The sequence below is a fragment of the Procambarus clarkii genome, chromosome 75, assembly GCF_040958095.1.
Source record: "Procambarus clarkii isolate CNS0578487 chromosome 75, FALCON_Pclarkii_2.0, whole genome shotgun sequence".
In the NCBI taxonomy this organism is placed as follows: Eukaryota; Metazoa; Arthropoda; class Malacostraca; order Decapoda; family Cambaridae; genus Procambarus; species Procambarus clarkii.
In genome coordinates this window covers 23593651-23608371 of record NC_091224.1, presented here as the reverse complement: position 1 = coordinate 23608371, position 14721 = coordinate 23593651, and the positions used below count along the sequence as shown (strand labels likewise).

The window sequence follows — 14721 nt, the reverse complement described above, 5'->3', positions numbered from 1 at the left end:
CGCAAGGTACCAAATGGGAGATGAGATAGCTCAAACTGGCAGAGAAAAACCTCTGGGTTTAAACCACACTATTAACCTGCCTCCGGAACTCCACAGCTAACGGATATCATCAGTGTCGTATGCTGATTTGACCAACATAAGTACTGCTTTTAGAAATCTGAACAAAGACCTTATATACCACGTGCATCACACCAATCCTAAAATATGCACTGCCATTAGGTTGTGAAAGGACTGCGCCAACTATTGTGCTCTTTGACATAATGAGCGTTCATAATTTCCGGCGTTGGTGTTTATCGGAAAACTTTAAACGTAGGTAACGATATCATCAAATCAGTATATAAACGTTTCGCAGGCGCAGCACCATTTATATTCCAGTTTGAGGCCCCCGCCACTAAAACATGTTTCTCCTCCTCTTAGTGCTTCCAGTCGCTGGAGGTGGCGAATTTAACGACCTGGAGGAGTTCACGACAATCCCTTCAGATGAAGTAGACACGACGGACCCAACGGACGTGACAGACGCGACAGACCCAACGGACGTGACAGACGCGACGGACCCCACGAGCGAAGGGGGTACAACGGACCCCACGACTGAAGGGGGTACAGCGGACCCCACAACTGAAGGGGGTACAGCGGACCCCACGAGCGACGGGGACACGACGGAAAACACATTACCACCGTCTGTCGCAGGGGAAGCAGATACGACGAGTCCTACAGAACCAACGGCTGGAGGAGGAGCGATGGGCCCCACGGTAGCAAGTGGCGACGAATCAACAGTGTCATCGGATGGCATGTCCACCTTACCCTCAACTGGAGAAGGCTCCGATGCCTCGACCATGACGGCTGCTGGAGAAGGGGAGGAGACAACACCAACACCAGGGGACTCTACTGAACCCACAGACCCCACTACGTTGACTACTGACCAGGAATCTACCGGAGAAACAACATTACCTACAACATCAAACTTACCGTCCATCAGGCCCTCTGAGCCGAGTGGTGGCATGGTCGCAGTGCACGGGGCATTGTGGGATGTCCTGTCTTCCATTCTACCTGAGTAAGTACAGAGACGGGATGTAAGCAGTGTGGAATGTATGTGTTCACCTGTCCTCCTAACAGAGCGTCGCATTCTGACGTATACTCTACCCAAGGCCAAAAATTGTCGTACTAGAAAATGGTAGCTGCTCGCAAAATTGACAGTATCCCCTTTTTTGTTTTCGGTCTACTAGAAAGGTTAGGAGAGGACAGCTAAGTACGACAGTTTCTTGACGCTGGGAATCCTTAGGAGGACGGGCTGGAATGTGACCTTTCATGCACGCTAATGTATTTATACAAATGCGTCTATCTTGCCTGTGAGTGAAAGCGTATACATATGTATAGTCATCTTAGAAAACTAATTCTTACTCTCTGGTTCTCAAGCGTATAATCACGCACATAATTACAAAGATACATATAACAAACACGACTATAAAACACATTCATCATGAAACCAACAATTATTTTCCTGTAAAGTCATACACATTAGCACAAATATGTGCAGTAAATGCACTGCTTCGTTGGGTGTTGAAGATCTTATTGGTCTCTGAAGGATTATTAAGGTCACCCCTAATATCTTGCAGATTATCAAGAGTATCTTAGTTCTGTGTTACACTAAGCAAGGCTCGCATATATATATGCGAGCCTTGCTTAGTGTAACACCTATATATATATATACACTAAGCCTTGCTTAGTGTATATATATATATATATATATATATATATATATATATATATATATATATGAGACAAGACTAATGGATTAACTATTTAATTGATTAATTTTTTAACTCGTTTTAAATCTATGATTGTTGGTTTCTCTTTATTTTACAGTTAATAAGGTTTCTCCTCTAATTTGTTTAATGATTTCTAAGCTCGATTTTGGCATGCAAATCTTACTAAATTTCAAGTAATGTAGCCAGCTCTAAGGAAACTTTGCCTAACCTTATCTAACGTAATCCTAACCTAACCCAAGGCTAAATCCTAATCTAGCCAAACCTAATCTAACTTAAGTATAGCCTAATTATAACATAACCCAATCCTAGCATAATTTAATCCTAACATATCCGAATCCTAATCTAACCTAACCGATTTCTAACCTATTCCTAACATAGCCTATCCAAATTGTAACATAAAAAAAATCCAAACCTAATTCTAACTTGGCCTAACCTAACCAAACCTAACCTAACCCAAAGTAACACAAGCCGGCCAAAGTTCACCAAGTTCTCAAAGAGGAAGCCAGGGCTTCGCTGTCTCTTAAAGAGCGATTATATAACTACAAGAGCTAAAAGAGGTAGAAACACGTAAGGTACTGGAAGGTGACACAGTAGGTACTGGAAGGTGACACAGTTGGTACTGGAAGGTGACACAGTTGGTACTGGAAGGTGACACAGTAGGTACTGGAAGGTGACACAGTAGGTACTGGAAGGTGACACAGTAGGTACTGGAAGGTGACACAGTAGGTACTGGAAGGTGACACAGTAGGTACTGGAAGGTGACACAGTTGGTACTGGAAGGTGACACAGTTGGTACTGGAAGGTGACACAGTTGGTACTGGAAGGTGACACAGTTGGTACTGGAAGGTGACACAGTTGGTACTGGAAGGTGACACAGTAGGTACTGGAAGGTGACACAGTTGGTACTGGAAGGTGACACAGTTGGTACTGAAAAGTGACACAGTTGGTACTGAAAATTGACATAACCCAATCCTAACTGTCTAAGCTGTCTAACTCCCAGGTACCTATTTACTGCTAGATAACAGGGGCCATCAGGGTGAAAGAAACTTTGCCCATTTGTTTCCGCCTCCACCGGGAATCGAACCCAGAATCTCAGAACTACAAATCCGAAGCGCTGTACACTCAGCTGTCAGGCCCCCCTGGCAAATGGGTGAGTAGATAGTCAATAGAGTGTAGAAAGTCAATGGATTGTGGGTTAACAGAGTACTGTAGATAGTGAATGGGTATCAGGTCACACGTTAACACACACACACACACACACACACACACACACACACACACACACACACACACACACACACACATACATACATATATATATATATATATATATATATATATATATATATATATATATATCTTTGGTTCATTTTACTTTACTAATTTCTTTCTTTGTTTTGAATTGCATGAGATATGACAATAGTTGTAGAGGTGATGGTGGTGGTGGTAGTAGTAGAGGTGGTGGTGGTAGTGGTGGTGATAGTGGTGGTGGTAGTGGTGGTAGCAGTAGTAGAGGTGGTGGTGGTAGTGGTGGTGATAGTGGTGGTGGTAGTGGTGGTGATAGTGGTGGTGGTAGTGGTGGTAGTGGTGGTGGTGGTGGTAGTGGTGGTAGTGGTGGTAGTGGTGGTGGTAGTGGTGGTGGTAGTGGTGGTAGTGGTGGTGGTAGTGGTGGTGATAGTGGTGGTGGTAGTGGTGGTAGTGGTGGTGGTGGTGGTAGTGGTGGTAGTGGTGGTAGTGGTGGTGGTAGTGGTGGTGGTAGTGGTGGTAGTGGTGGTGGTAGTAGTAGTAGAGGTGGTGGTGGTGGTAGTAGTAGAGGTAGTGGTGGTAGTAGAGGTGGTAGTAGTGGTGGTAGTAGAGGTGGTAGTAGTGGTGGTAGTAGAGGTGGTAGTAGTGGTGGTAGTAGAGGTGGTAGTAGTGGTGGTAGTAGTGGTGGTAGTGGTAGTTGTAGCAGTAATAGTAATAGTATTAGCTATAGTGGTAATACTAGTAGTACTAGTTGTAGAGTTACTAGTAGTGATAATGGTGGTAGTGGTAATAGTAATAATAGTAGTGGTGATAATTAACTACTAGCACTAATACCAATACTAATGTTACTTAATACTAATAAAAATAACAATACAAATAAAGTACCATTCATAATGTTAATAATCAGATCTCTAATTAAATAGTTACATAATAGTATAATTAAATATTATATAATTAAAGTTCAATATTATATAATTAAATAATTACATATGTAATTAAATCATTAAATAATTTATAAATACAAAGTTAAATTAAATTATAGTCATTTAAATTTACACAATTAAAATTAGATAGTCATATAATATTAATAGTGGTGATGATAATAAGGTGATAATTTTTATTACTGATTTTATAGTAAAGAGAACTTATATTCAGTTAAACAATAATAACATATACATATATTAATAAATAATAATAAGCCCATTAATATGATTTACTTTGGCGATTCTAAGAGTCAAGACAGCAATTATTATAGAAAATATAAAACACTTATTAACGTAGATATCGACATGTTCTTACGAGCTCATGAGCCGCGACAAGACTCCATCCTGTCGCAGCTCAGTCGACTAAGGCAGCGTCTGGGATGGTCTCGGACGTCGGTTCGAATCCCCGTCACGGCCCTTTGTGGAATTGTAGTTATCGTCACCACTGTTATTATTAATAACTATTGCACCACACGCTGGTAGCGCCTCTGTAGCAGAGGCGGCAGGTAGTTGAAGCACTCACTGTGAACCTTTTTTTAATATGCCTCCTGTACCACAGGAGCTGTAGCGCACGCTATGGTACAGCCTCCAAACGTAGAAGCACTCGTAATTACTGTAGTTATATTAATCACCTCATTTGTACTTCCCTTCCTCACACTAGAGCGTGGACCTCATACTGACACGCATGCTGTTCAAAGGTAAGTCACACTTCATCATATATACATGTTCGTCATTATATATATATATATATATATATATATATATATATATATATATATATATATATAATATATATAATATATATAATTTATATATAATATATATAATATATATATAATATATATAATTATACATATAATTATATATATAATTATATATATATATAATTATATATATAATATATATATATAATTATATATATATATAATTATATATATATATAATATATATATATATATATATATATATATATATATATATATATATATATATATATGGTTAAATATGACCACATTGCTGGCGCTGTTGATCTCGATCTCATAGTATAAGCTTTCTTTGCTTCCAACCATTTTTACTCTCGGGATTAACAAGAACAATCAAGTTACCGAAATTCGTGGTCAAGAAACTAATCATTATTGAAGGGTCATGGCTGGTCAAAAGAAACTGGACGTTTGAAGACATTTCCTTCAAGGATGGAAACACCTACAAGGACTTTACCGTGGGAATCATTTCGGTGTAAGGAGTGGACGTAGCTGTGATCTACGCCACTCTGGAGAACGATGGAGAACCGAGTTAAGAATAGGAAAGAACAAGCTGGACGTGTAAAAATATCATCCATGGGGATGAGAATGGTGAGCTTCTCTCATCCATGGTGAGAGAATCAGCGTATGAACCTGTGGTTTCATTATGAGAAATATTACTGATACAAAGACAAATTGCAGGCGATGAGTGTCAATAACGTGGCTAAAGTATGATGACCAGACCACACACTAGAAGGTGAAGGGACGATGACGTTTCGGTCCGTCCTGGACCATTCTCAAGTCGATTGTCGACTTGAGAATGGTCCAGGACAGACCGAAACGTCGTCGATCGTCCCTTCACCTTCTAGTGTGTGGTCTGGTCATCAAAGACAAATTGATAATCATTCAAATGCAATGCCTGATTTAGATGGTAGACTTGCAATAAATACAAGACCTGCATATCTACAAACGACCGGTCACGCCAAGGCTCGCCCTTCACACAACCTAAACAAAATGTGCTATTAACACGTTATTCCAGTTTGAGGATAGCTTGTTGCAAGTGACTATTAAACGACTGATTTGATAACCCACTCTACAGAGCCGGTTACCACTTTGGGGAACCTAAACAGTAGACGCGAGCTATGATCACTCCCGTAGAGCCATCAAAATGAGTTGAGAATATTGAAGAGAGAAGCACTTTTGGTCAGCTAACCCGTAAACTGCGCAACTATTCAAGAGTACTACATCGAGTGGCGCACGACAAACTAGCTAACATATCAACTGGGAAAAAATCGCAGCAGGCGTTTGCAACAGCGAAGGGTTATTTAACACAACAAAAGATCTTCCCGAGTCAGCGCCCTGGCTTCACACGACCTGAATGTCATGCCGTGTCTCGGTAGTATAATCTAGTAAATTATCCACACTCACAACCTCGCTATTTTCCCTTCCTCCATCTTTACAAAAAATGGCGATAAAATAAAATGCAGTTTATGAACCTGAAATCAACAAGTTAATATAGCCTTTCACCAGCCGCGTAGGGAACTTCAACTGCTGTGAGGGGGGTGGGGGGGGGGATCATACAACAGTGTACCGAACTGTTCAATAAGTTGGACTGTAAGTTGAACTGCTACAGTCAACTTACCCCAGTTAGTTGCTACAGTCAGTTAATACAGTGAGCTGCTACAGTCAGCTTACCACGGCTGGTAATGCCATCATACAAAGTGGTAGTAATAATTAGGAATCGGGGTCCAAGAGTCACACCTCACTTCCACAAACACTGATACGTAAGTATAATTAAAGGAAATGAGTGCCTGGAACGAGTCCTTGACCTGACGAGAAAGTCGGTGCTGGAAACTGGATTTTTGTTGACTCACTGTTCTATGTTCTATGCTAGGATTGGTTCAAGTGTAAGTGAATATAAAAGATATATTAAAATTGATCTGTTCGTAAGAGATCAAGAACAGATCATTGAAAAAGAGAGAAAGAGAGAGAGAGAGAGAGAGAGAGAGAGAGAGAGAGAGAGAGAGAGAGAGAGAGAGAGAGAGAGAGAGAGAGAGAGAGAGAGAGAGAGAGAGAGAGAGAGAGAGAGAGAGAGAGAGAGAGAGAAATATATTCAGTATGATATAGTTCTACACATCATTTTCTCAAACACGTTATTCCATCCATTACTAACCCCGTGGTCACCTATTCCAGGAGTTCGACCGAGCCGTCAGGTCTGTCGAACCTGCCTCACCTGCCACCAGTGCCGCTGCCTAGGCCCACCACCGAGAACAGTGCCCTCCCCATCTCCTGGCTGGAATTCCCCGAGGATTCATCAACATTCCAGTCATCGGATCCGCCGTATCCGACCGTTGCTCCGAGCTATTCAGTTCTTCATGCTTGTCTTGTCCTTGGGGGCGACGTGCAGTCGTGCGTGGCCCAAGCTGAGCTCTACGGACAGCTACTGCACCAAAACGGTCAGGGTTCGAGCCAAAAGCCCCTCCCCGAGGATTCCACCCCGTCTGACATCGAAGTCATACAGCAAATTCACCCGTTTGCCGAAATACTGGAGAAGTTTCCTAACGCACCGCAGCCGACCCTTAGTCAACAGCCGGATGACACTCGCCCTTCAGATATTCAAGGAGTCCTTTCACAGGTTCAGGCAGTTCAGGAGTCCTTTGCAAATTCGCAGTTGTTCCATAAGGCGCCACTGGGCTCTGTGACCGCAGTCATCGAAGGAAGCAAACAGAATGGCACAAAAGACCTCGAGACCTACTTTCCTCACGCCGAAGTCGCTCAAAATCACTATTACCAACTGCAAGGCTTCAACAGGGACAACCAACACGCCGATTTGGAGCCCGTTTTCCCCGACCAAGTAGAGACCGCAGAGGAAAAGCCACCACAAACGGACAGCACTCTAGACGTGAAGAAAATTACTCCAGAAGGGGACAGCAAATCGACCTCCACTGTGATTGAGACCGAAACACCGACGTCACCGAACAGCCTCATGACCAACGCCGGTCCTCTGGAAGTCCAAGAAAAGTCACCAGAACTTCGTCCTCTCATACAAGAACTTCCTTTTCCTCCTGCAGCAGAAGTTGAACAAGAAAATGATGCTATAGATGCCCATACATTAACGCCTATGGGGCAAACTGACCTGGAAAACGAAGACGCCACTCAGCGCTCGTATCCTGGCAAGCATCAACCCAAGGTGGACCAGGTGGCAAGTGCTGAATCCTTTGATGACCTCGCGGGGGAGTCAGCGCCGCTCTCATCCCCTCCGTCACTAAGCCAAACGGAGGACAACGCAAACCCGACGGAGGAAGCAGACTCGACACAATCAACAACCCCAAGTGATCCCAGTGACGGCGGAAGGACTCCAAAGAATCCAAATCTCTCTGAAATCCTCCTCGTCGAGAGCAATATTGACGACCAGGAGGATGAGAAGGAGTTCCTCCACAAGGACCCCCGAGCCCAGTTGATCAAGAGGCTCTTTCCTCACGCCCAAATTCTTCCCAATAAACCCAGGAGGCGCTTCAAAACCACTCCGTCGGTGGATTAGTCCCGGTCATGTGGCGAAAGATTCAAAAGAAATAAGGAATAAAACCCATTTAGTTTAATCCAGGAGAAAAAATCATTACATTTCAAATGCAAATAATATTTTTTACATATGCTGAAGTATTTGGCATGAATAATATTAGTGAATAAGTGAATGATGAATCCTAAACGTGCTGGAACGCGCTTGTATTCATCGCTGTCGAGGAAAGGGTTCCGCCTCTAATAGATGTCAGCTAAGCAAATAATTTAGTGTATTTTTACAGATTTTAACTTGGAGAATGATGTAGATTTACATAATAAAACTTATATATTGTTAAATAAGTCGATGCCATAGGTAGTGGTAATTATTTATGTATTTAATGGTATAATTTAAAGTTATTTATAGATGGTGATGGAACTGAAAATATGGAAAGTTTATGCTTTTGTCACTGACTTAGAGAATTATAGGGACTTTCCTTCATTTAATAATGCTTTTGTGCTGAGCTTAATATTAATATGCGGTTGCCATGGTTTCTCCCCTGTAGCACATTGCATTATATATTTATTATATTGTACAGAACAACAGCAAAATAACGTTTTGAGACTGGTTTATTCAAAGTATTTTTTTTTAAATACGAATGGATATTTGTAACTGGTATAGAAATACACATCCGCGCTATAAATCAAATGCGTTAGTAAATCAATTGTGTGGTTGCTTGTAAATACGATTTGTTTGTGATCTTGTTAATTAAACCTGAATGCTTACAGCTCAGTCCCTTTTATAAAAGAAATTCAATCATTGGCCGCTTGTAAGCTGAATATTGGAATTTATGCACTCAGAAGAACCGCATGCAGTGAGTGGATGAGATCGAGGGCGCATTTCCTCTCCTGTGTGCGTTCACATGGGCTCTCCAGTGGGCGTGCCCGTGCCTGTGGGCACGCCTGGGTAGGGAAGACATAAAAAGCGCCAGAGTTAAGAGAGCGTGGGAAATTCAAGTGACAACAACTTTCCTACAGGCGGCAATCCCCCTGTTGTTATATATTCAGCTCCTCGGAATAAGTTCAAAGTAGCACGGGCTATGGTGCCTATGGCGTAACTTACCTGGCACAGGAGCGGGGCAAGTAGCAAGGGCTATAGTAAGCTCGTAGTGGACTTACCTGGCACAGGAGCGATACTGTGTCGGCAATCCCCGGAGCGACATAGCATCATGTATAACAAGTACTGAGGACGTCAAGCTGTTTTAGCTGTTGAGAATCACGTCGCCCACTGCGGGCTTTAACGGTGTGTGTGTGTGTCTGTATACCTCTGTGTATACAAATGTGTATTTGCATATGCCAAAGAGAATGATGTATCCAGCACGATCTTGTCATGTAAATAATTTATGTATTACCATATGCAAAGTGTGTATGGCTGTACAAGTACATGTATTAAAGTAAGAACATTCGTGTATAACCGTTAGAACATATGTATACGTTCCTATATTTATATAATTGATTATTACATTGTGTATGTATGCAGAGGCTACCGCTAACTGACATACTGTATATCATATATGGCTACATATATGTATGCTTCCTGTATGAACGTATGTATGTTTACTATAGCAAAGTATGAGCCATTCACACATGAGAAGACTAGGAAATTAAACTTCAAAATAAATAGCAATAAACATATTCCTCCAATAGGAATCATCGCCATTTTCTCAATCGAATCTGGCAAGAATCTAACAAGAATCCTTGAAGAATTTTACAAGGACCTAACAAGAATCCGACAGGAATAGGCAAGAATCTGACAAAGTGTAGGCAAGAATATGGAAAGCATCTGGGAAGGATCTGAACATAACCTGGCAAGAATCTGGTAAGATTCTGACAAGAATCTGGAAATAACCTAGCAAGAATTTAACCGACGATAATTAAGCCCGTTCTCACGATTTGCCACTCCGTAAAATTCACAACTGCTTTACCTAACCAGAAACATACCAGCTCGAGCAACTCACTCAACCTATCAAAGCGGATGCAAAGAAAACGTCGGAAATATAGAGCTGTAAGTTCGACTAAAACTTAGCAATTTTAACAGATTGATCGATGCCGCCAAAATGTGACTTATTAGATGTATTTCCTTATTGCTAGTTCCCTGTACAATGCCCTTGTGGTTTGTACTAGTGCTTGACGCAATAGCAGCAGTAATAGCAATGATAAATGTAGTAAGGATAATCTATTTTTATTATTTATTTAATAAGTATTTGTAAATGAGGTGGTGGTAGTAATACTAGTTGATGTAATAGCATTGGTATTAGCTTCAGTGATGGTAGTTAAATGTTAGTACTAGAAATAAGTATGTATAAGTTGGTACAAATCATGTCTTCTAATCTATTCAAATTTCAGCTAGTAGTGGTGGTAGCAACGGCTGTGGTTAGAGTAGTTGTGGTAGTAGTAGTAGTACAATTTATGGTAATAATTAGAGAAACAGTAGTCATAACAGCAGCAGTAGAAATAGTTATACTAAAATAACTTGTCATAGAGATAATGTAATTATCTCTATGACAATTAGAGTTAATTACAGTAGTAATTAATTACTACTGTAATTAATTAGTATTAGAGTTGTAGTAGCAGTAGTAATAATAACAGTAGTAGTTCCGCTCATTATAAATGTTCTTACCCAAATATTAAATGAAGAGATCTGCATAGCCGAGAGCAGAACTTTTGTCGGTAAGGCTCCGCTTCATATTACTGAACATTATCTGCATATTAACTGTACCACGTATATCTTAGTAATTCTGCAGATCGTCGTCAATAGGTCATGTTCGCCACAACCTCAATGTAAGATGCTTAAACTCTAAAGATGTTGTTAAGACACTAATTTCTATCTTTAGGGTACCTTAGAAGAACTATTTCAAACATATGTGGTAAGTCGTGCTATGTTTTATATGAGATCTTGAGTGTCTTATGTTAGATAACGCCTTGCTTGCTTGCTTACGTGAGTGCTTGTTTGCCGTTTAAAGATATCCCAGTTAAGGAAAGGGAAATGTGTATATGTGTTGGTGAAAGCCAATTAAAATGCTTCTTGCCTTTTGCATGTGCTGGCTTTATATATATAATATATATGCAGAAAGTCCATTATGTTAACGGACTTTCATTGGAAAAATTAAATATTTCTATGGATAATTTTTAGTTCATAAATATTCTTGTTATTATGATAGGATATACTTGTGTAGATACAAGAAGTTAGTCCATATCGCAATCTTGGCTGTCTATCTTCAAAGATACGATTCACAAAGGGGAATATATACACATAGACCCCACATCTCAGTGTATATATATACAAAGAAGTATACCCCACTTTACAGTGTATACACACAAGAGTTTACTTAGGACTGAACAATTTCCAAAACTAAAGTATAATATCTGGTTGGTCAGTACTGTATTGAAGTGACCTTAACAAATGAAAACGAAATGAGCCAGTTTCCATAGAGGACCTATCTTCTTGTGACTAATTTCTAAGGACCCCCTGAGTGCCTAGAAATGTTAAACTAAGAAATTATGTTAAGAAGGCTTTGAATACTTGGGCTGAAGCCTGTATCATCTTCCCTAACATTATTGACACGGACTTATATTCCCGTTGGAATTACAGCATGTCAAACAGCCAATATATTTTCCCTTCATTTCAGTTATCCTAAGCTGGTCTGAGGTTATAACTGTTATCGCTTAATGTATTGTTATTTATATCTGTTAAGTTGTTAAGTTATTGTTGTTATTATTGGTAATTATTTATGTGCATATTTGCTAATTTATGAATTAATTTATTATTGTATATACCTTTATTTAACTTTGTTATTTATGCTAAATAAAGTTAAAATTTACTATTTTTGAATAATGTGTAACCTTAAAAAAAAATTTTAGTTGTATTTTGTGAGTACTTATTTTTACACAAATATTTATGACTGCAGAATCGAGCTTTAGCTCTTGGAACCCCGTTTTTCTAACCAGGTATTGTTTAATGCAATGATTCATGACTAATTTACCTATCATATTTACTTTTAAAATTATGAATGCAATTCGCTTCTCCCGCCTGCTCCTTTAGTTCAATCTATTTCCCCACTACTCTTACATGTAAACAACTTTCTAACACCTCTATGACTTCCCTAATTCTCAAGCTTGCATTCACGCCCTCTTGTTCTATTTTATATTTATTGTTAACAGTTCTTATTTTTTCACTCTCTCAGTCCCCCCTAAGTATTTTATGTCACTATCAAGTTTTCCCTCTCTCAACTTTTCTAGTGTCGTCAGGTCTAGTTCTTTCTGTCTCTCTCCGAAATCCAATCGCTCACAATTCTGGGACGAGTCACATGATATAACTCAATATATTGACAACTGATTCAAATCTCTGATTATATTATACAGCACAAGATTGAAATACAAATAATTATTATATATCAGTATATAAAGCAATATATATCACAAACAATATGTGACAATGGGAAATATTGCGCGATGGTCTAGAGACGCGACGAATGTTTTATTTGGTGTGAGGTAGAGCGCCCACAGAAAACGGTGCTACAATGTCTTCCTGGTCCGCAGGACCGCTGGTGTGTGCGTGTTCAATCACGCACGTACACACTCACACACGGATGCAAGCCCGTTTACACACGTTCGCGCACACGCATGCACATACACACTTTGCTCCCCTTCCCCCCCCCCCTCCCCCCGCTTCCACACACACATCACTCTAAGTATTTCAAGTTTAAGTCATCACCTTTAAGTATTTCATGTCTGAGTAGGTTTGGGTAACAGAGAATGAAATGTGCCACAGAGACTTCAGAAAGTACTTTTTCTGTGTCAGAGAAGTTAACAAATGGAATGCATAAGGAGGTGATGTGGAGGTTGACTCCATACACAGTGTCAAATGTAGATATGATAGAGCCCAGTAGGCTCAGGAACCTGTACACCAGTCGATTGACGGTTGAGTGGCGGGGCCAAAGAGCCAGAGCTCAACAAGGGCAGCTAGCAAATGGACGAGGGGAAGAATTAGGAAACCAATACAGTGGGAAAACAGGCGGGTCGGAAATAGTTATATTATTAAACCGACAATTAGAAGGCAGGACTCTTGAACTGCACTTGACCTTGAATGCTCATTTGAGTAGCATATTTAGGTGAAACACACACACACACACACACACACACACACACACACACACACACACACACACACACACACACACACACACACACACACAGGGGAGATGAGTCACACAGCCACCAGTGTTAGCCAAGATGATCTTACATACATGAACGTCACTGAACAAAGAAGAGGTACACACGAGCGAATACAGGATTGGCTCCGTCTTAATGCTGAACTTTCTTCAACACCTTGCGAGAAAGTTCAAACAGGTATTACCAGGTGCATTCAGGTGTGTGTGTGTGTGTGCTTTGGTGTGTACTCTCCTAATTGTGTTTTGTTGGGGGAGAGGGGGAGATTTGGCTCTTTGGTCACGCCTCTTCCCCATCAATACATTGGTGTAAAGATATCAGAGCCCACTGAATTCTATTATATTTACTTATAACACTTATATCAGTTCTGCCCCCACCGATTCACCACTTTTAATGCATTCTGTTTGTTCACATCTCGCTGTAAATAGCTTCTAATGCCCTTGGCTCATTGGTGTAGTCAGTTTCCACCCGAGTCTCTTGTTCAAGTTCCACTTATACCAAATAATCTGACCATGTTTGCTCTGTCAATTCTCCCTCAAAATTTTGTAAGTGGTGACCCGTAATTCTTTAAGATCTTCTAATGATGTGAGTTTTAATTCCATTACTTTTTTCCCAGTAACTCACCCTATTCAGTCAAAAACTTTATCCATAAATGGTAGTACATATATAACTAGGAAAGTTTACATAAGGACAGAACATTAATTACATAGGATTTACAATAATAAAACAGAAAGTAAACATTGTCATTATCAGAATCACAAACCTAATTGGCAACAACTTACACAAATCACTTAAGTACTGGCCAGACTAAACAAGTGAAAAGCAATCTAAATAAAAAAGTACATTTTAGACATAAATTGAGACATTCAACAAGAATTAGAAAGATGATATAAACGATTTTTAACGCAACAGTAAAATGTGTACTTGGATGAAAAAACGATTCTTCGCGGCAGGGGATCGTATTCCAGGGACCATAGGATTAAGGACTTGCCCGAAACGCTACGCGTACTAGTGGCTGTACAAGAATGTAACAACTCTTGTATATATCTCAAAAAAAAAAAAAAAAAAAAAAAAAGATTGATTGATTGATGAAGATTAAGCCACCCAAAAGGTGGCACGGGCATGAATAGCCCGTAAGTGGTGGCCCTTTTGAGCCATTACCAGTATCAAAAGATGATACTGGAGATCTGTGGAGGCGCAACTGCACCCTGCGTGACGGGAGATGTCTCCCGGACCATATGGTGACCAAATGGTCATGATATA

At 40.2% G+C, this 14721-nt stretch overlaps 1 protein-coding gene across 1 annotated transcript in view; it reads left to right on the top strand.

Annotated features, from left to right (window-relative positions):
* The window catches only part of LOC123771837 (mucin-2), a 29958-nt gene extending 17941 nt beyond the window's left edge, over positions 1-12017 (top strand). Inside the window, exons 3-4 of the mRNA XM_069313598.1 lie at positions 418-1051; positions 6928-12017. Of these exons, the coding sequence (XP_069169699.1) occupies positions 418-1051; positions 6928-8275 (1982 nt within the window). The 3' untranslated portion in view covers positions 8276-12017. The remainder of the gene's footprint in view (positions 1-417; positions 1052-6927) is intronic.
* Positions 12018-14721: the final 2704 nt, after the last annotated feature.